Below are 20,236 nucleotides of genomic sequence, written 5' to 3' on the forward strand. Positions count from 1 at the left end.
TTTTTTTTACGCATTTTTGGTGCGTTCTGGTGCATTTTTGATTCATTTCAGTGCGTTTTTGATGTGTTCCGATTCATTTTTTCCCCATCTCTTCAGTTCAAATAGGGACTTGTGCGTTCCGGTGCGTTCCGGTGCATTTGTTATGTGTTTTACAGTGTTCCAGTACAATTCTGTACAGGAAAAATACAGCCTGTTCTACTTTTTTTTCTGCAACCGGAATGCACTGGAACTGCAAGCACTGATGTGAACTATGACATTTACAACCATATAACCTACTTTCTGTGCATTTTGGATGCAGAAAAAAAAGCACACTGAAACGCATGTAGTGCGCACTAGGGCTGGTTCACACCACATGCAGTCCAGTGCATTTTTTTCTGCATAAAAAAATGTATGGATAGTAGGTTATACAGTATGATTTCCAATGGCTTTGTTCACACCAGTATGTTTCTGTTCAAAAATAAAAGAAGAACATGCTGCATTTTTCCTGCACCGAACTGTAATGTAAAATGAATAGAAAACGCACCAAAGTGCACGTCATTATTTAAGGTGAAGAAAAAAATAGGGTGAAAAAATGCACTTGAATGCATAAAAAATGCGTTGAAAACATGCACGCAGAAACGCATCCAGGATGCGTTTCTGTGGTGTGAGCAAGCCCTTAATTCTATCTTCTCCAAATTTCAGATGAAGGGAATAGATACAAAATGTATTTAAAGTGAAGAACAGGAACAGAATCATTTTTTTTTTCTACAGTGCTCATTTCTTGTTCAGTCATATACCAATCTACTATATACTGTTTTGTGAAATAAAATACGTTTTATACTATAAAAGTTGTAAGGATCTCACTATAATATTAGATATCCGGTTAAACAAGGGTAGGTCAAAGTACGTTTAGATATTTCTTCTAATTTGACATCTATTTATTATGATCCTTGTAGACTATTTGACCATTCCATGGAAGGATTTAAGAACTGGGAATTTATGACCACACACTGCTGGGGAGAGAAGGCCTCAGGAGACTGGAATCTGGAAATTTATGATACCCCTTCACAGTTGAGGAACTTCAAGACACCAGGTACATTTTTATTGTACTCATATACGTTATTAACACTGTGCTCATGTTTAAAGCAAACCTTTTACTTGCAAACTAAAATCGAATAACTTATTTTTGACAAAATTGCATAGCAGTAACAGGCAAGGAAATTAAATTCCAAAAAGTTGCAACATACCATAATATCACAGTGTTCAACAACTTGGTATTGTAAAGAAGCTATAACAGTGAGATTATAACACATTTAGCTATATAAAGCAGTAGGAATCAGAACCCACCCCTAAAGTCTAAACAGAGAAGGGATAGAGGCAATGAGGGAAATTAGACAGTTGTAGGTGTGTATAAAAACAGGAGTTTTAGGAGAAGCCCAAAAAAGCATATTTTTAGGTAGTACACCAAGAATTTCTGGAACATGCAAAGGTGTGTTGAAACACCCAGAACTCCCAGATCTTAGAGTAGGATCATGAGAGAAATACAACAGCTACCATTACTAATCACCTCCTGCTTTATGTACTGTGCTGCTCTAATAACTAGTATTTGGGAAAGTCAGAACTGTTTTTCTCTAACTATATATTACATGTCAAAGTATTGAAGTAAGTAGATTATTATGACAGTAGGGGGCCTCATGAGATGCCCCTGGTACCTTTTTCATAGGCTTTTTTTAGTTTGGGCAAGGACACAGGGGCCCCATGATCCCCTATTGCCCAGGGGCCCCATGAGTTGTCAGTCCGCCCCTGGGCACACCCCTTCATGTTTGTGTTACCCTGCACCTGGACATACTGTATGTTGGCGCACATTACTCACATGCATTGTGCATGTGTTTTAGGAGTGCATCCATTAGTTTCTGACCTTGTTGCATGTTCAAGCATCAGAAGACATACATATTACTAAGACACTGCAGTCCAGGCATCAGTGTTGCATTGCCATGCGATAAAAAAGAATCATGTTTGTTTTTTAATGACCCATAGCAAATGAATGAGCAAATGCAAAAATAAGTGGTAGGAATGCACCCTTAATGAAGTCATGACAGTTTTAATATACCATGCTCTAAATTGTTGCCCAGTTACCTGTAACTAAAAGAACTATATATGTGGCCATTTCGGACCTCTCCTTTGAAAATTTAGTTGGCTTCCTGACATAATTATTTGATGACCTTGGTGCAGGTTAAGGATTCTTATTTCACATACTTCATTCTTTTACCAGGTCATTGATTCAAAGGGTATTGAAGACAGCCAGGCAATTAGCATTTTCACAATGGGCTCAGTAATGTCAGCCTAGATATTTCTATCAGTACAGGCTTCCTTTACATGTCTGGAGCTGCTGTTTAAAACTAGATTTTTAACTAGCAAAATTTCATCCAGAAAGCTTTACCCGTTCTTTAGCGTCATATAATTTTACATAATGCATACATTTTCAGGGACGTATTCTGTCTAGTATGTCAGATGCCATTGGCGGAGAAACATGTCAGTTGGGGCTTAGCTGGTGATATCATACCCGCTGTTTCCCAGAAACGCAGCGTTTTTGTGCTCTTTGTTATTTTTGGCTGTGTAAGTATGTATTTGGCTGGTAAATAAAGTTATTTTGTCTGGCAGTATTACACTCAACTCCTTTGTAATCTAACCTGGGGAAGTGTGCTTGCTGAAGGAGGCTGTTACAAGTAGCTTTTTTGTATTGAGCACATATTGTTCTCCCTTTGTTTAGGGGATCAATTCCATCTGGTTAGAGGCTAAATTATTTGCTCAGTGGAAGAGTCATGTGGAGATACATTTACCTGCTGTTTTTACCTTGTATTTGCTGGAAGGAGAGTGCATGGACTTTGCACACAACAAAAAATATTTTTTTTGCACTGTTAACCATTTGTCCTCTTGAGGATTTACCACCCTTCATGACCAGGCCATTGTTTGAATTACAGCACTGAATTACTTTAACTGACAATTGCGCAGTCGTGCAACAGTTCACCCAAATGAAATTGACATCCTTTTTTTCCCACATATTGACCTTTCTTTTGGTGGTATTTGATCGCCTGTGCGGTTTTTATTTTTTGCGCTATAAAAAAGAATGTCTGACAATTTTGAGAAAAAGGCAATATTTTTGCTATTAACCTCTTGGCGCCGGCCAAACGCAAATGTGCGGCCTCCCAGCATCTGCACCTAGACGCTGAGCAGCCGCACATTTGCTTTCTATTAAAAAAAATGTGCTGAGAGCACGCGCCTTGCGCGCTCCCAGCATACATCCAGTGCTCACAGAAAGGTCCCGATCTCTTCTTTCGATTGGGACCTTTCCCAATCATGTGACTGCCATGACTGCGTGTTACTGCGGTCACTTGACCCTAAACCCCGCCCTGCCTCCTGACTTCTGAAACCCTTATAGGGCCGGGAGGCGCGGTGCCAAGGGGTTAAACATGTCCAGTAAAAAAATGTAAAAAATCAAATATCGTCATAAATTTAGGCCAAAATGTATTCTGCTACATGTCTTTGCTAAAAAACTTGGTGTCACTGATATCCCCAGTGACACCAATACAGTGATCAGTGCAGGGAGTCTTTTACTAGGGGGTGGTGTCTGTGTGCTTCACTGTAAGCACACTGGTTTGGATGGCTGTGCTGTGCACAGCCATCCAAAGCAGTCTGTCCGAGCTGACAGGGAGAACTTTTAATAAATAAAACCGTCCTCCTCCCCATCAGAAATGCTCGGTAATCACCGGGCGCCGGCGGGTAATCGATGGTCGGGACCCGGTGATTGACAGCCGCGGTTACGTATGGTAGGGCGCACATGCGTTACCTTCCCGGAAATGCAAAATCACATATATATACATGATTTTGCACACTCCTGCTGCTCTGTAGTAGTATATCTGCTATAGGGCGGCGAGAAAGTGGTTAATTTGCACGTTCGCGTTTGGTTCATTTTGATTGTGTATATTATTGTTTACATTAGCAGTAGCACTTTAATGTTTATGAATTTTAAAGGGAAGCGCATCTATTTATTTTAAAGTATCTAAAGAGTTTTCTACACTTAGCGTGCTGCATCCAACTAGACACTAAGCGCAAAATATTTTTCTTTATATATTTTATAGCATGTCAGATGACTGATGACATTATTGCTGCACAATTTTTTTCAAGTATTCATTAATTTTGTATATAGTTCCCATGTGGCAGCCAAACTTCATTCAAACTGATGCATCCTAACATATTAATAAAATATACAGCTGCAGAGTTTGGCTACATAAGGTTCACCAATATTACTCATATAAATCCTGAACGTGATCAGTATTGTAATAACCTTTAAACCTCTTGAATATACAGCAATAAACATGACATATTTTCATATACTTTATTATTGTATCTACAAACCTAGATTTAGCTAGGGTAGATATTATTTGAAAAATATTTTCAAAAGTATCTGTGCCTCTAATGGAAACAGTTTTGTGTTTGTATAGGTATAGTTTGGATAACGTTTGCCCTGTGAAAATAGTGGTTTGAAAGTTAGTATTTTCTTAATAAACTGTGGTATTTGGCTGTCCATGCTTCTTGTCATTTGATCTCATCATGGTTGAATAAATCATTCTCAGCTGAAAAGAAAAATGAGCCCAAAAATGTAAAGTTGTACATTTTCATCTGCATTATGAAGCAACTATTTATTTTTCACTCATTGAGGGACACAGAATTCAGGGACATTTGGGTAAACTGCCAACTACATGTAAATTTGGACACTGGCAAATAAAAAACAGTGAGCAACCTGGTATAATTTCTCCCATTCTAAGCATATCTCAGTTTTTTGTTAATGTCTTAAGAGGATGGATGTCTTCTCTGTACTGAGAATAGTTATACGGTTTTCTTTTTGTTCAAGATTTTTTTCTTCAATCAAGACTGTGGGTATCTGGATCAGTGTCCTCAGGAACAGCTTAGGAGGCTGTACCCAGACCCTGCTAGACTGAATGATTGCATGCATGGAATATGACCTTCAGGCACTGGGTTCTGCTTTTGGTGCTTTGGGTACTGTGTTGGTGAACCACAGAGCACTCTCTAAGTCCTGAGTCATGGCGCAGCCTCTGGCATGACCCAGTCTCTGAAGACTCATTTATGAGTAGGGCATGTGGGCTGACCATTAGGAGTTGCTATGTTTCTTAGAACCATCGGGCTCCATTATTATACTTTCTTCTCCATTGGTCTTCAAAGTTAAAACACTGATAAATTCAGTGCTACATCACTTGACGGAGTGTCACAAGTGAGCATTTTGAGCGCTGTTTCTGCCTTCAGCGTGAGGTAGCATCTTGCTGCCATTCATGCTATTCACAAAAGACCACCTTGGTCAGTCCTTGCTCCTGCGTACAGCGACCTGGTCATCTCTTCCCAATTAAATTTCTCCTGCTTCCAGCAGTAGGTTCAGGACTATCCAAAGCTTTTACCTGGTATACTAAGCTAAATTGTTCCTTTTGTCCTGCAACATGAATTCGGCCTCTCCGCCTTTCAATACACTAGCATTTCTGGGGTGACTTGCAGTGTTCCTTTTCAAGGACCTGACTTGGAACATTGTTCCCTGCTTGAGTCCCCACATTCGCAGGAGGTATGCTGGATTTTGTGAGCCAAATTGCAATGTTAATTACAATACACAACCCTTCTATGCTATATGATAGTGATTAAATTCTAACACAAAAATAATAAATGAATAAATCAATACATGTAAAATACCATAGAATAGCTGTCATAGTTGAAATACTCCTAAAAATGTGTGAAACATTCTGAAGGTGGTATGAAAGATCCTCATCTACTAGGGTGCTGCTAAATAAACTCCAGGTCATAAATGACAGTGACGCACACGTAAATAAAAATGTGACAAAAATTCTCAATTGATAAATACATAAATATAAACATTCAAATGCCAGTGATGTGTCCTTAACTGCTTCATCACCACCCTATAGCAGAAATACTGCTACAGGGCGGCACTGGTGCACAAAATCACGTGTATATATACGTGATTTGTGCTCCAGCAGTGACCGCGGGTTGGGGTCGCATGCGTCGGCCGACCCAGCGGTGCCGTGATTCGATGCCCAAGAGATCATTCATCAGATTCAGGCTAGTGATCTTTGGCCTGGATCTGATTATTGATCCCTGCCCTATCACAGATATTCCTGTACCTCTGTTTACACTTACACAGGTACAGGAAATGATGAAATCTTCTCTCTCTGGGCACATTCCGTCCCATAGAAAGAAGAAAGCAGATACATGTGAGCAAAACAGAAATCTTTTACAGTTAGAACACATTTATGTCACATTTAACCCCCTAATCGCCCCCCAGTTAACTCCTTCACTGCCCTGTCACCAGTGTCATTAGTACAGTGTACACATTTGTTTTTACTGATCACTGTATTAGTGTCACCAGCGACTTCAGCTAGCGTTAGTGCCCATCCCAGATAGCATCAGATTGCCCATCACTACATCAGTCATCTCATTTAACCCCTTGATTGTCAGGAACATGCTCACATTCACAATACACCTCCATTGCTAGTATAGTGTCTGAACGTATTAATATCTTTGATCAGATCAGCACTATTCACATTAGTATAGTGTCTCCAAAAACACTGCTAGCTGGATCAGCCCTGGCACCTTCCAGCACCTGCTTCTAGCCCCTGTGATTAACCCCCCTTCTCCCCCAGCAAGTTCAGTGTCAGTAGGTCACTGTCACTTGTTACACACAAAACCATAGTATTCGCAGAATCAGGCATGATCTCTGAGCACTTGCAGGTAAATTTTTTTGTAGCGGTTCAAGCAGTCCCTGACAGCCAGGTGCTCTTTTTCCCATGAGTCGCACTAGGTACCTATAAATTTAGTGGCCAAAATGTCCAACGAAAGGTACTCTAGTGAAGAGGTCTACATGATTTTGAGCATGTCAGATGAGAGCGATGGGGAAGCCTCACTGACCGAATCCGCCTCAGAATACGAACCCATAGACAGCAGCGGCACCCTGACAGGTAGCTCAGACGATGGAGAAGAGGTCCCTGCTAAGGTCAGGCGTACCTGAGATGTTAAAATCGCATGATTATTCCCATATGCAGCAGAGTGCCAGTAATAGTGCCGCTCAACCTTTTGGTGAACTAGCGAGCACCAGCGGCCTAGTACATCCTTGTCTTTCACATACCAGCACTGCAGTATCACTTGGTGACGTGGCGAGTCCCATAAGTGCAGTACAAGCTGGTGCGGTGGTGAGCACAAGTAGTGTCCCTCAGCCTTCAAGAATTCGCACACAGGCCCGTAGAGCCCCTAGTGTCCTTCCGGATGTGCTTGCAAATCCTGATTGGCAGCCCCCAAATTCTGCAGCACCCGTACTTCCCCCATTCACTGCCCAACCCTGAATTCAGATGGAAACAACACATTTAACTACTCCCCTTGATTTTTTGGAGCTGTTTTTCACGGAAGATTTGTGTGCATTGCTTGTGGATCAAAGCAGTTTATATGTACAATAGTTTATCGCCTCCAAACCAAATTCAAAGCTTACAAGACCATTTGCATAGAAACCTATTACAGTTTCCAAATGTAACGTTTTTTTTGGCCTAACCCTCAACATGGGCATTACTAAAAAAATAAATTGCGGTTGTATTGGTCCACAGACCCAATTCATCATATGCCCGTGTTCTCTGCTGCCATGGACAGGTATAGATATGAGAATATAATGTGATTTATGCATTTCAATGACAATGCACTCTGTCATCCTCGGGGTGATCCTGAATTTGACTGGCTCCACAAAATTCGGCCTCTCGTAAATCACCTTAACCAAACGTTTGCAGATGTCTATACTCCCCAGCAAAACATCTGTATTGATAAGTCTCTCATTAATTTTTTTGGCAACCCTGCATTTAAACAGTTTCTCCCCAGCAAGCATGCTGGACATGGGGTCAAGATGTATAAGACCTGTGAGAAGGCACCAGGCTATACATATAAGTTTCGGATTTATGGAAAAGATAGTCACGTGGAGCCCCTCGGATGCCCAGACTACATGGAGAGCAGTGGTAAGATAGTTTGGGGCTTGGTGTCATTCCTTTTCCATATGGGGTACCACTTATATGTGGACAATTTTTATTCAAGCGTGTCACTATTTAAACATTTGTACAGTCTTTAAATTGGCGAATGTGACACCGTGCAACTTAATTGCCGGGGCTTCCCCTAACGGCTTGTAAATACCTGTCTTAGAAAGGGGGAAGAAGCCTGCCTGAGAAATGATGAATTGCTCACAGTGAAGTGGAAGGACAAATGAGATGTTTTCATCCTGTCTTCCATTCACGCAGACACGACCATCCAAATTGCCATGGCAGCTGGTGTTGTTGAGAAGCCACTCTGTCCACAACTATAACCTTAACATGGGAGAGGTGGACTTCACCGACCAGATGATGAAGCCGTACTTGGTTTCCCAAAAAGCCAGACGTTGGTACAAAAAAGTGTCTGTTTATTTATTTCAATTGGCTCTACATAACGCATTTGTGCTTTACAAAGCAAATGGATGAAGTGGATCCTTCCTAAAATTACAGGAAGAGATCATCATTGCCCTTCTGTATCCAGAAGGTGCTATGGCCCAAACCCCCAACCCAGATACAGTTAGCTGGCTGCATGAGAGGCATTTTCCTGATACCCCAACCAAAAGGACACCCCAAAAAATATGTTGTGTTTATAGCAGACATGGAATTAGGCATGACACCCGCTTTTTTTGTCCCTCCTGTCCTGGCCAACCTGGTCTCTGCCTCAAGGAGTGCTTCCGTCACTACCACACACTAGTGGAGTATTAGTATAGGGTACAGCATGGCACAGTTTAGGGCACATATTTGCACAGGGCCTCGAAAGATGTTAGGTAGTCAGGAAACTGGCTTTCACATTTTAAAAGACTCTACAATATGGTTAAGTTAAAAAAATGTAAAAAAAAAACCCAAAAAATAAAAAGTTGAAGTACAAAAAAAATTTAAAAACCAAAAATAGTGGGTTTTTTTTTATTATTGAGTTACTGTTTTACTGTTACGGTTTTACTTTTACTGTTTTATTGTTACTGTTTTATTGTTAACCATTGCTGTTTTCTTTGCAAGAATGCCATTCAGCGGCAGCACCAATCTGTTTATTCTGACAGCAACAGGGTCTTGCTTTCAGAATATACATAAGTAAGTGTGTGCAGCGCTGCTGGATAAGATTTTTCATCCACAGTTAAAAAAGAGCATATGTGCCCAAGCATGGGGGCCTGGGGTGGCCAGTGGGTGGATGGCACCTATGCTTCGACATATATTTAAAAAAAATTAATTTTGGCTGAGATTTCTTCATCGACATCAATCGATGTGAATAGAGGAATCTGTTCAGTTCTTTTTTTTCTGTTCAGTCCATGGGCTGAACAACAAAAAAAGAACATTTCATGTGTGCCCACCATTAGAAGTGTGATAGCCATATGTTATAAAAAAAAATAACTGAAAAAAAGCCCACCATTAAAATTCACTAGGGTGTCTGCTTTAAAAAATATATATAATGTTTGGGGGTTTAAAATAATTTGTAATGCTGGGCATAAAATGGCTTTCCCCCCCCCCCCCCAAATGACCCCTTTTTGGAAAGTAGACACCCCAAACTATTTGCTGAGAGGCATGTTGAGTCAACAGAAGAATTTATTTTTTTACCACAAGTTTTTGGAAAAGACAAAAAAAAAATTTTTTTTTACACAAAATTGTCAATTAAATGATTTATTGCTCACACATGCCATGGGTATATGTGGAATTACTTTTTGGCAGTCTAGTCACGTACAGAACCCCAAAATGCTTTAAAAAAGTATGGTTAGTATTTTGCAGATCTCGTTTGTTGCCACAAGTTTTTGGAAAATGAGGAAAGAAAACAAAAACCATATTTTTTTCTTTTCTTTTTTTTTTTTTTCAAAACCTTGTGAGAAAAAATTAGATCTGCAAAATACTCACCATGCCTCTTATTATATTTCTTGGGGTGTCTACTTTCTAAAAAGGTTTCATTTGGGGGGGGGGGTTGGTGCTATTCTGGCATTTCAGGGCCTCAGAAACTGTGATAGGTAGTGAGGAAGTGAAATAAAGTTACACACCTTCAGGCTTTCATTGGATTTTGGGCTCCTGTGTGTGGCTAGGCTCCCAAAAAGTCTCACACAAGTGGTATCCCCATTCTCAGTAGAAGTAGCAGAATGTATTTTGGGGTGTAATTCCACATATAACCATGGCATGTGTGAGCAATATATCATTTAAGTGACAGCTTTGTGTAAAAAAAAAAAAAATGTGTCATTATCCAAAAGCTTGTGGAAAAAAATAAATATTCCATTGACTCAACATGCCTCTTAACAGATAGCTTAGGGTGTTTCGTTTCCAAAAAGGGGTCATTTGGGGGTGTTTGTACTGTCCTGGTATTTTAGCACCTCAAGAAATGTGATGGGCAGTCAGAAAGTAAAAGCTGTGTAAATTACAGTATCTATACCATAGTTTGTAGATGCTATAACTTTCACACAAACCAATGAATATGCAGTTATTGGGAATTTTTTTAAGACAGGTAGCAAAATACATTTTGGCCTAAATTTAAGATGAAATTTGAGTTTTTTGGATATTTTTTATGACAGAAATTAGAAAATATTGGGGGGAGTTTCAAACTTTTTAGTCTTTTTTGTTGATAGCGCAGAAAAAAAAACCCCCAGAGGTGATCAAATACCACCAAAAGAAAGCTTTATGTACAGTATTGCATGACCTCGCAATTGTCAGTTAAACTAGCGCAGCGCCGTATAGCAAAAAATTGCGTAAATTCCAATATCTATACCACCTTTTTTAGATGCTATAGCTTTCACACAAATCAAATACAATGCAGTTATTGGGATTTTTTTTACCAAAGACATATAGCAAAATACACTTTGGCCTAAATTTATGACGAAATTTGAGTTTATAGGATATTTTTTATAACCGAAATGAGGAACTATCACTTTTTTCAAAGTTTTCGATCTTTTTTTGTTTATAGCGCAAAAAAAAAAAACCCGGAGGTGATCAAATACCACCAAAAGAAAGCTCTATTGATGTGAAAAAAGGATATAAATGTCAGTATTGCATGACTGCACAATTGTCAGTTAAAGTAGCGCAGCACCGTATAGCAAAAAATGGCGTAAATTCCAATATCTATACCACCATTTGTAGATGCTATAACTTTAACACAAACCAATTAATATACACCTATTCGGATTTTTTTTTACCAAAGACATACAGCAAAATACATTTTGGCCTACATTTATAATGAAATTTGAGTTTATTGGATATTTTTTAATGACAGAAAATATCATTTTGGGTTATTTTAAAAATTTTCAGTCTTTTTTTATAGCGCAAAAAAAAAACCCAGAGGTGATCAAATACCAACAAAAGAAAGCTCTAATTGTGTGAAACAAAAACGAAAAAATTTTATTGTACAGTATTGCATGACCACGCAATTGTAAGTTAAACTAACGCAGCGCTGTATAGCAATAAGTGGCATAAATTCCAATATCTATGCCGCCATTTGTAGAAAAGGTAAAGCTAAGTTGCCAAATACAGCCTGTATGTCAAAGACACTTCTGCTGTTCCTGTATCCATGCTTGTTGGATGGAAATGTTTACTTTAGTTTTATAGACCATAATACCAGAAGTCATGTTGTTGTTAATCCAGCACGTTCAGCTCACCTTTGCCCATTTTTGAGGGGTTTTTTTTCATTGCCGTTTTAAAATTTTTTAAATCATTCACTTTGGCTGTTTAATTTCCATTTTAATTAAAATGTTTCCTACAAGGTTAGTTGAAAAGCTCATGCTGATGTGCAGGTACTTTAATTACCTGCTTGTATCCTATACACAGGAACAAAATTCCCATTCACATTATGATTGTGTCTGAAATGTCCAAAACATATAACACTTTTAACCCTGACACTGGAATATAGGCAGCAAAATTGTGGATCCATTTCTAAAGGATCTTTTTTTAAAATGTAAGGTAAACTATGATGATAGCCTCAGTTCTCTCAACCCTCTGTGTTTATTGGGCTAAACAGAGACTGGCAACCCCAGAAGACTGGTAGGGGTGAGGTCAATTACTGTACAGTGCCCCATCAAACTTGGAGACACAACAAAAACAGAATCCACTGTTAGCTGCTATCTGCGCCCAGTAAAACTGGGCTGTTGATTCCTCATAACATATTAAAGCAGAGAGTATAACATTGTAATAGGAATGCCTGACTCCAGGTTTAAAGGTAGGTGATCAATGAAAGAGTATTTTTTCAGACATTTCCTTGGACAGTATGCAGGCAATGGGGTAGGCAGAACTTGTCTGTAAGGTGATTGTCGCACCATAAAATGTGACCCTTGGCATGTATGTAAATGGATGCTGTATATGATCAAAGCTTGATATGGGTGCCATTGTGAAAAGTTATTTTGTCCCCTATACGTTTCTAGATATATTTTCATTAAACTTTATGGTAATGTATGATATCATAGATATACTGATATACTGTTTCTTACTGACCACTGTGAAATGTGTTTTCTTTGATTTTCCTTAATTCTTATTTATACTTTTGCCTTAAGGGAAATTGAAGGAATGGTCACTTGTTTTGTATGGCACATCCATTCAACCATACTCACCCAGAAATGATGTTCCTAAGGTGGAGAGAGTACGGTCTAGTCCTATTGAGGAGCCATCAGAAGAGTACAATATTGATGACTACACAGGTGAGAGATATTTATTTTGTCCAATCAGTCTGTGAATGGCATAGATTATACCACTGGACAACACATTTTTTTTCTCCAAATGTTTTGCTTCCTGCAATTAAGGGGATTAAGATGGTGATTATGATGTTGATTAATTCAAACTGAACACAAATAAAATTTCAGAATGACTGTATCAAGTATTACCCTTGAGAAATATGAAATTAACTTTGGATGACTATATATTGTATATAATGTAAGAATGTTTCCGACGCACTGCGAGTTCATTTGGGCTAAAAGTGTTTTTGCTGCTGATTTTGTTTGTACTCAGTTTCTGCTGCATCTTGCTGCAGTGTCCAACAATAGTCAGCCAGCATTGATGGATTCAAGTTGCCTTGATGCAATTTTTCCATTGTGGCAATGTCCTGGTGACTCCTTTCACCATGATCACCAATGGCTGCACCTAGATTTTAAGGAAATAAGTATGCATGCAAAAAATTAATCTTCAGTGACATGTTGCACTTTATAGTCTTGTATGCTGTAAGTTTGTCAACCAACTGAATGTGATTCAGTGCTTTGCAGTTGCCAAGAAATTTCTCAGACATCTTTGAATGCTTTTCAGGCAATTTTCTCTTACCCCACTAACAGATTTCCAAACTGCTTGTCATCGATGATGTATCTGATCTGTTGACTAACAAAAATGCCTTCCTTAATCTTGGCATCAGTTATTCTTAGAAACATCTGTCTCAAATAATGAAAACCTTCACCTTCCTTTTTCATCACTTTCACAAAATGTTTAATCAGTCTGAGTTTTATGTGAAGTGGAAGCAAAAATATCTTTGTCAGGTCAACAAGTGGTTCATGTACCATGGTTTTCTGTCCTGGAAGTTCTTTTGGAGTGTCCTTTTATTTTTGACCTTCTCACGCCATAGGATCATGCCTCTTGGCAGGTGGATTTTAACACCGAGACTGCGCATATGCGTCCCTATGTAAAAGGTTTTCTGTGCTGAGAATGCACACCCTGCGTGCGCCTAGCACAGTAACCATCGGGGACTGGAAACTCCCAATGCATACCTGCGATCGGGAGTTTTCTGATCATGTGACTGCCAATCACAGCAGTCACATGATTGGAATGCCCGCCTCTGCCTCCTGGCATTTAGAGCCTCTATCAAGCATCAGAGCCGCTTTTACATCTCCACAAATATTCCAGTTTTACTGATTGTACTTCAACAACAGTTCCATGTTTTCATGTTTCTTTCATGCGGGCAACATAGCCAATAGTACAAATTGCCAAAACAGAGGTTTTCTATAAAATGGTACATGATAGGTTAAATTACAGTTTATTTTCATGGTAAGCAGCCAGAAAATCTATAAGATACACCAAAATGTTTTGAAAAAGCAAAGCCTTTTTGTCCAGTGCATTTCATCACAATTCCTAAGTTCTTACGTATCATTGAGGGTAATAAAATAAAAATGTCTGAATCATTACTTTCTGGCTCTGGGAGTCCAACAATGCAGTTTTCAAAATCACAGCACCAAGAATAAGTAAGCCATATCAGTTCTGTCCAAAGTTTTCCAAATGTTCTACATATTCCTAACTCTAAAGCACCCCACTAACTCTTAAACCTCCAAAATCATACCCTGAAATTATCCTTTAACACCTAACTCCCCTAATAATTAACACTGAACTGTCCCTTAACACTCCAAGCCCCTAATCCTTACCCATTATGTGAGCATTGCAACCCATCCTTAAACTTCCAGCTGCTGAGTTTAGCACTAACTTAACCCCTAAACTAATAGTTTACCCCTATAATCCTTTCATTATGCTTACCTTATCATGTGTTTGGAATCTTCCTGCTGATGAATTGAATATGTGTTACCTAATCTGAGCATTTGTATATATTAACATTTACATGCTGGAAGCGATGCTGCTTCTTAGAAAAAACAAAATCCATTGCACAGACCTGAAATAAAATAAATAATTAGGTACAAGAAAAAAATATGGTCACCCTTAACATTAGGATATTTTATTGATATCACTTTTTTAGTCATTCAATAAATATTTACACTGGATTTTGCAGACTTCGGTTTATTTTGCTAGTGTCCCTAGGTGATGGAACTGTTCTCCTCTGGAGATGCATTTTTCCTTTTTCACTATTCAGTTTGTTTTTCCTAAATTTATTTCACAATTTCTTTACTGCCCTAGGATATCTAGCAGTTTATGTATTGGTTACCCTCAGTGTGTACCTTGTGCACTTAACCCAGACCCTGCTATATGGGGCCAGTCTGTAATGCTTAGCTTCTGGATCCTGTGTTAGCAGCTTACCTTTGCACATAGTACAACCTGTGTAGTTAGTCGCAGGGTGCTACACAGGTCCAGGGCCATGATCCATTTCTTTGGTTCCTAGACCCTCAAGATGCCTATGAGGGTATGCCCATTGTGACAGGGGGCAAAGCCTAGACCCTAGGTCCAGCATTGTGGATAAGGTAGTTTAGGATTTTCCTGTATGTTGGCACTGGTTCCTGGCTTTTAATAATGCAGTCTGCTGTGCAAAGCACACTATGCGGTTTTATGGGTAGAGTATTTGGGAGTTATTCACTTTATTGTTGTATCATGGTAACCCCTTCCATTTTGTTTCCAACATTTCTCAGAGCAAGCATTTTCAAAAATAGAGTTTTTTCTCCTCCCCTCTAGACTTAGTCTCAGGAAGATGAGGTAACTGCCTCACACCTCCCAGATAACACATTTTCACCCACCTTTTCTGCTGAAAATGCACACAGTACTTTGCTGAACTTCTGCTACCATTTTCTACAGAGACACATCCACAGGAACATGATCAGTGCCTGTGTTATAATGGCTCCTGTATCTAGACACACAAAGACCTGATCCAATATGAACTCCATTCTATGGGTACATTCCTGGGTATCCCCTCACTTAGCAATGGTGGATCACAGGTGCAACGGAGCTGGAACAAAAAGGGCCAAATAGATTAATTCTGTGGGCTGTCTACAGGAAACTCAGAACACTGCTCAGGGTGATGGCTGTTCTCTTCTACCTGTCCTATTTAGGACACCACTCCCCTCCTCTGACTCTAGATCCCTCTCAGGTAAGCCCTAGCAGCCCATCTGAATAAAGCAGATTTCTCTGCCACTATGTTGGAATTTTCCAAAAACTCTCAGTGCTTTGAGAACCTTTGGTTTCCAGAGACCAAAGATTCTACAAGTCCTAGGCTAGTAAGGCTTTTCCCATACACGAACTGATTGATTGTGCACTGCATGAGGACCCTGCTGTCCACTATATTTGCCATGTCTATTCGCCAAATTATTGCTAATTTGGTAAGAGAAATGAACAAAGATCAGGAACCTTTCTTTGAGGACCCTGCTGTCTGAGAACAATGACAACTAATGCATTTAGCATTATTGTGATGTGTTGATGCTGTAGATGTAATTCAAGGTCCATTATCTCTGAATGTCTAGAATGTCCATTATCTCTGGGTTTGTGTTTAAAAGCTTGGTCTGCTGATTCTGCTTGTAAAAAGCATTGCCTTTTGACAATGAATGCCTATTTGGGGAATTCCCTGATAAATTCATTCAGAGATGTCACTAAGGACTCCTACCCCATAAGAAGAAAGCCTAAAGCTAGCCATACATTAGAAGAATTTGGTTTGCTTTCATTTCAGGTCCGTTCATATGATTTTCAAATTGTTAATGGGGTCAAATCGATGTTTGCTTTAGACTTCAGTGATAAGAAAATTCAAAGGAGCAGGATAGAAATTTTTTTGGGATAAATCAATTTCTAACATTAAATATGTTTTTTGTTCAGAAAATTACATTCTTTCCAAAACTGAATGCTAAAAGCTAACAACATTGTGAAGTACTGTCAAGCAACAATCTACTGTGAAAATTTTCTTATCAATATTCGTACAAACATCTACTAGTGTATGGCCAGCAACTACTAAAATCCTCTCGTGTGTCTTCACCTCATAAGGCTTAGGGCCTCTACCGCTACTCAGGGAAAGGGACTTTTTTTCTCTACCCAGCTGTCAACTTCCAAATCAAAGCTTAACACTTCTTTTTATAGCAAGCCCCTAACTCCCAAGTCTTATCAAGATTGCTCAGATACCATTTTTACAATGAAGTTTTGCCTGTTGGCATTTTCATCAGTCTGAATCCAAGACATCCCACATCTCTGTGTTTGATTTATTTCACTGGAGTACAAAATAGAGTTTGGGGGACCCAGGGGACCTGATCCCAGAAGAGTCAAAACTTCCCATTAACATTTTGGAACTGGGAGTCATTAGATTATCCCTACAACACTAGACCTCCCTTCTGCAAGGTCACTCAGCCAGGATATATTTGGAGAAGGTCACGGTAGTGGCCAATATAAACCATTAAAGGGGCACCAGAAGTTAAGCTGTCCTAAAAGAGATACTATCTTAAGCAAAAACTTTAATTCCAGCCTTCTTGGCTGTCCAAATCTCGGGAGTGGATAGTTTTCAGGTGGACTTTCTAAGCCATCAACGCATAGACCCAGGTGAGTGGTCTCTGCATCCAGAGTTCTTCCAAAATATCTGCCAAAGGAAGGTGGGTAAAATCAAGGTGTGGGCATCCTGGCTTCCAGGTTCAACAACAAGCCTTCACAATAGATGCTCTGGTGATTCCTTGGACTCAATTCAAACTGGCTTATGCTTCCGCTTAAAATTTCGATGAAAATCCTCCCTTGACTGTTGCACAAGATAAGGGAGTTAAGGGTTCTGGTCATCCTCATCCAAGATAATCATGTTTATAAGACACACTCAGGTTTCTGGTAGATGAACCTTGGCCTCCTCCAAACAGAGCAGAATTACTGGCCCAAGGTCCCATATTCCATCCCACATCTCAGTCGCTGGCTGTAACTGCATTGCTGTTGAAATCCAAGTCCTAAAGTATAGAGGTATTTCTGACTCCACTATTTCCACCTTACTCAGAGCAAGAAAATTCAACTTCCATTTTGTAAAGCGCTGCGCAAACTGTTGGTGCTAAATAAATCCTGTATAATAATAATAATAACTTCCACAAGATTTACTATTGCACATGGAAGGCTTACTTTGCCTGATGTGAGGATGGGAAGCTGAGTCCCAGAGAATACTCTTTCACTCATATTTTGACCTTTATTTAGTCTGGTCTTGACCAGCATCTGGCCCTGGGTACTCTTGAAGTGATACTAAAGGTTCAGATTGAATTTTTTTTGTAAATAACAAACATGTCATACTCGCCTTCTCTGTGCAATGATTTTGCACAGAGCAGCCCCGATCCTCCTCTTCTCAGCTCCGCTGCTGATGCTTCTGCCCCTACCCCCTGCTGATTGCCCCCTGATCAAGCTGCTTAAGACACACAGAGCAAGGCTTGACCTTCTTCACTGGCAGTGATTGGCAGGAGCCAATGGCTCCCACTGCTGTGTCTCAGCCGGTAAGGTGGGAGAGGCCCAGGAAAGCTGCTACTCGTGTGCACATCGCTAGAACAAGATCATTCTCAGTTAAGTATTGGATGGGGGCTAAGTGGGGAGCTGCACACTGCATGGAAGGTATGAAGGTGAAAACCTTCAGTCTTTCGAACCACTTTAAGGAACAAGTTTCTGCCTTATTCATTTTATTACAGAAATCTCTTGCACCACAATCACTAATTAAAACCTTTTTTCATGGAGTTGTTTAAATCCGTACTGCAATTTGACCTCCTGTGGCACTTTGAGATCTTAACCTGATGCTCTCTGTTCTTCAGAGAACCTCTTTGAACCAGACATTCCATTGGAAGACCTCACTTGTAAGATTGCCTACCTGGTAACCATATCTGTTGCCAGGCATGATTCTGAGTTTGCAGCTCTTTCTTGCAAAAAAACTTTTCTTGTTTTAGACAAGGGCAAGGTAGGTGGTTTTGAGACCAAAACCTTCCATCTTACCTAAGGTGGTCTCTTCTTTCCACCTTAAAGAGGACATTGTAATTCCTTCTCTTTGTCCTGCCCTACGTTGCTTAGATGTGGTCATACTTAATCAATAAACTGGTTCAATGATAAGTTTGAAGACTTCCAATAACCCACAGTCAAGTGCAGACAGTCTTGTGAATTATTTCTATTAACACAGGTAATGTCATTACTGATTTTGCCTTTATCTGTTTTAATATTAGGTCCCTGTAATGCAGAATGCAGTGATGTAGGGTGTGATGGACCTGGGCCACATCACTGCAATGACTGTCTACATTTTTATTATAAAGCAAAGAACAACACAAGGTAACATTCTATTATTTCTTAGTATATAATGTAGACTAATAGTTGTGTCACTAAAAGTACTTTTCTAATTGCAGTTTGGAGAATTCAGCAGATGGTCTATAATTTAGGATAGAAACTAAGCATTGAGATCAATGCAACCCTTACCTGTTTGAGAATAAATCACACATTGTCTGACAGTTGCAGTTTCTTGTCTTTTCCAGATTATTTACTATAGATTTCTATGTCATTGGACTGATGTCTTTTGAAGGTGAATTTTCATATTTTACATAGTAAATCTGTGTTTGATTTGTGGCCCTCAATATATAATCCACCTGCAAAATACTTGTCCTGATTCAGTATTGTCTGTTACCTCGCTGTCAGCTACTTAGCATACATTTTAGTACTCTACCTATATAAACAAAAATCTTTGAACATGACCTTCCTGACAGTACCTGTAATTATATTGAAAATATGACATCTGCAGGTTACACTTATGATTTGATTCTAAACTCAGAGAAAGATATTACTTTGCTGATGAAAGGCAGCTGCAGCTGCCACAATTTAGCAACAATAACGTATGTCTGAAAAAGTGGTGACTGCCCTAGTCAGTAAAGCTCTAGCCTTGGTAGTCCACTGTTATGATTTGTACAGATAAAGAAAGCTAAAGCTTTGGCCAGGTATTTGAAATTAATTACACATTGTAATAGTTACAGCTAAAAAAAGGAATTGTATACTTGATATGTATGTCAAAACATACACTGTGAACAGTTGGGCTAAGATAGGTTTTTAAAAAAGTCTACAGATGCATTGATGTCACCACCAAACAAAAGAAGGATTTGCCAAGATTTACATTTTGATTTAATTGTATTTTCTTTTTAACATGTAGAACTTAACCCAGCAGCTCCATGGCCAGAATAGATGCATGGTTGTAAGTTATGAGAATGTTCAAGTCTACATTATGACCAAAACAAATGTTTCTGCATTATGGTTGTTTCCTAAAATTTGACAGCCATCTCTTAGCCTTGATTTATTATGCTAGAGCTGTAAATAGATGATTTGCATAGCTTATGTGATATCTACAACAAAATATTTCAGGGATTTTGCTCATGAAATACTGTTAAAGCAAATATTATTTCCTTACTAGCACTGTACGGGTGATATTTGTTGTTATTGAAGATGATCAATTTTGATGTTCAGGAACATTTTGCTGTCAAATAAAAACAGTATTTAATGATTTTGTTGTTTGAGTGGTGCCATATAACCGGTCTGCATTTTCT

The 20,236-nt window shown here is 39.2% G+C and overlaps 1 protein-coding gene across 2 annotated transcripts in view; it reads left to right on the plus strand.

Moving 5' to 3' along the window:
- The window catches only part of PCSK5 (proprotein convertase subtilisin/kexin type 5), a 670,507-nt gene that overhangs the window by 445,731 nt on the left and 204,540 nt on the right, over nucleotides 1-20,236 (plus strand). For both annotated transcript variants that reach the window (XM_089691090.1, XM_089691088.1), the window contains exons 13-15: nucleotides 936-1,072; nucleotides 12,599-12,742; nucleotides 18,878-18,980. In XM_089691090.1, the coding sequence (XP_089547216.1) occupies nucleotides 936-1,072; nucleotides 12,599-12,742; nucleotides 18,878-18,980 (384 nt within the window). The remainder of the gene's footprint in view (nucleotides 1-935; nucleotides 1,073-12,598; nucleotides 12,743-18,877; nucleotides 18,981-20,236) is intronic.

Source organism: Staurois parvus, unplaced genomic scaffold (assembly GCF_062004578.1).
Source record: "Staurois parvus isolate SC_StPar_1 unplaced genomic scaffold, SC_StPar_1.0 ptg000549l, whole genome shotgun sequence".
NCBI lineage: Eukaryota > Metazoa > Chordata > Amphibia > Anura > Ranidae > Staurois > Staurois parvus.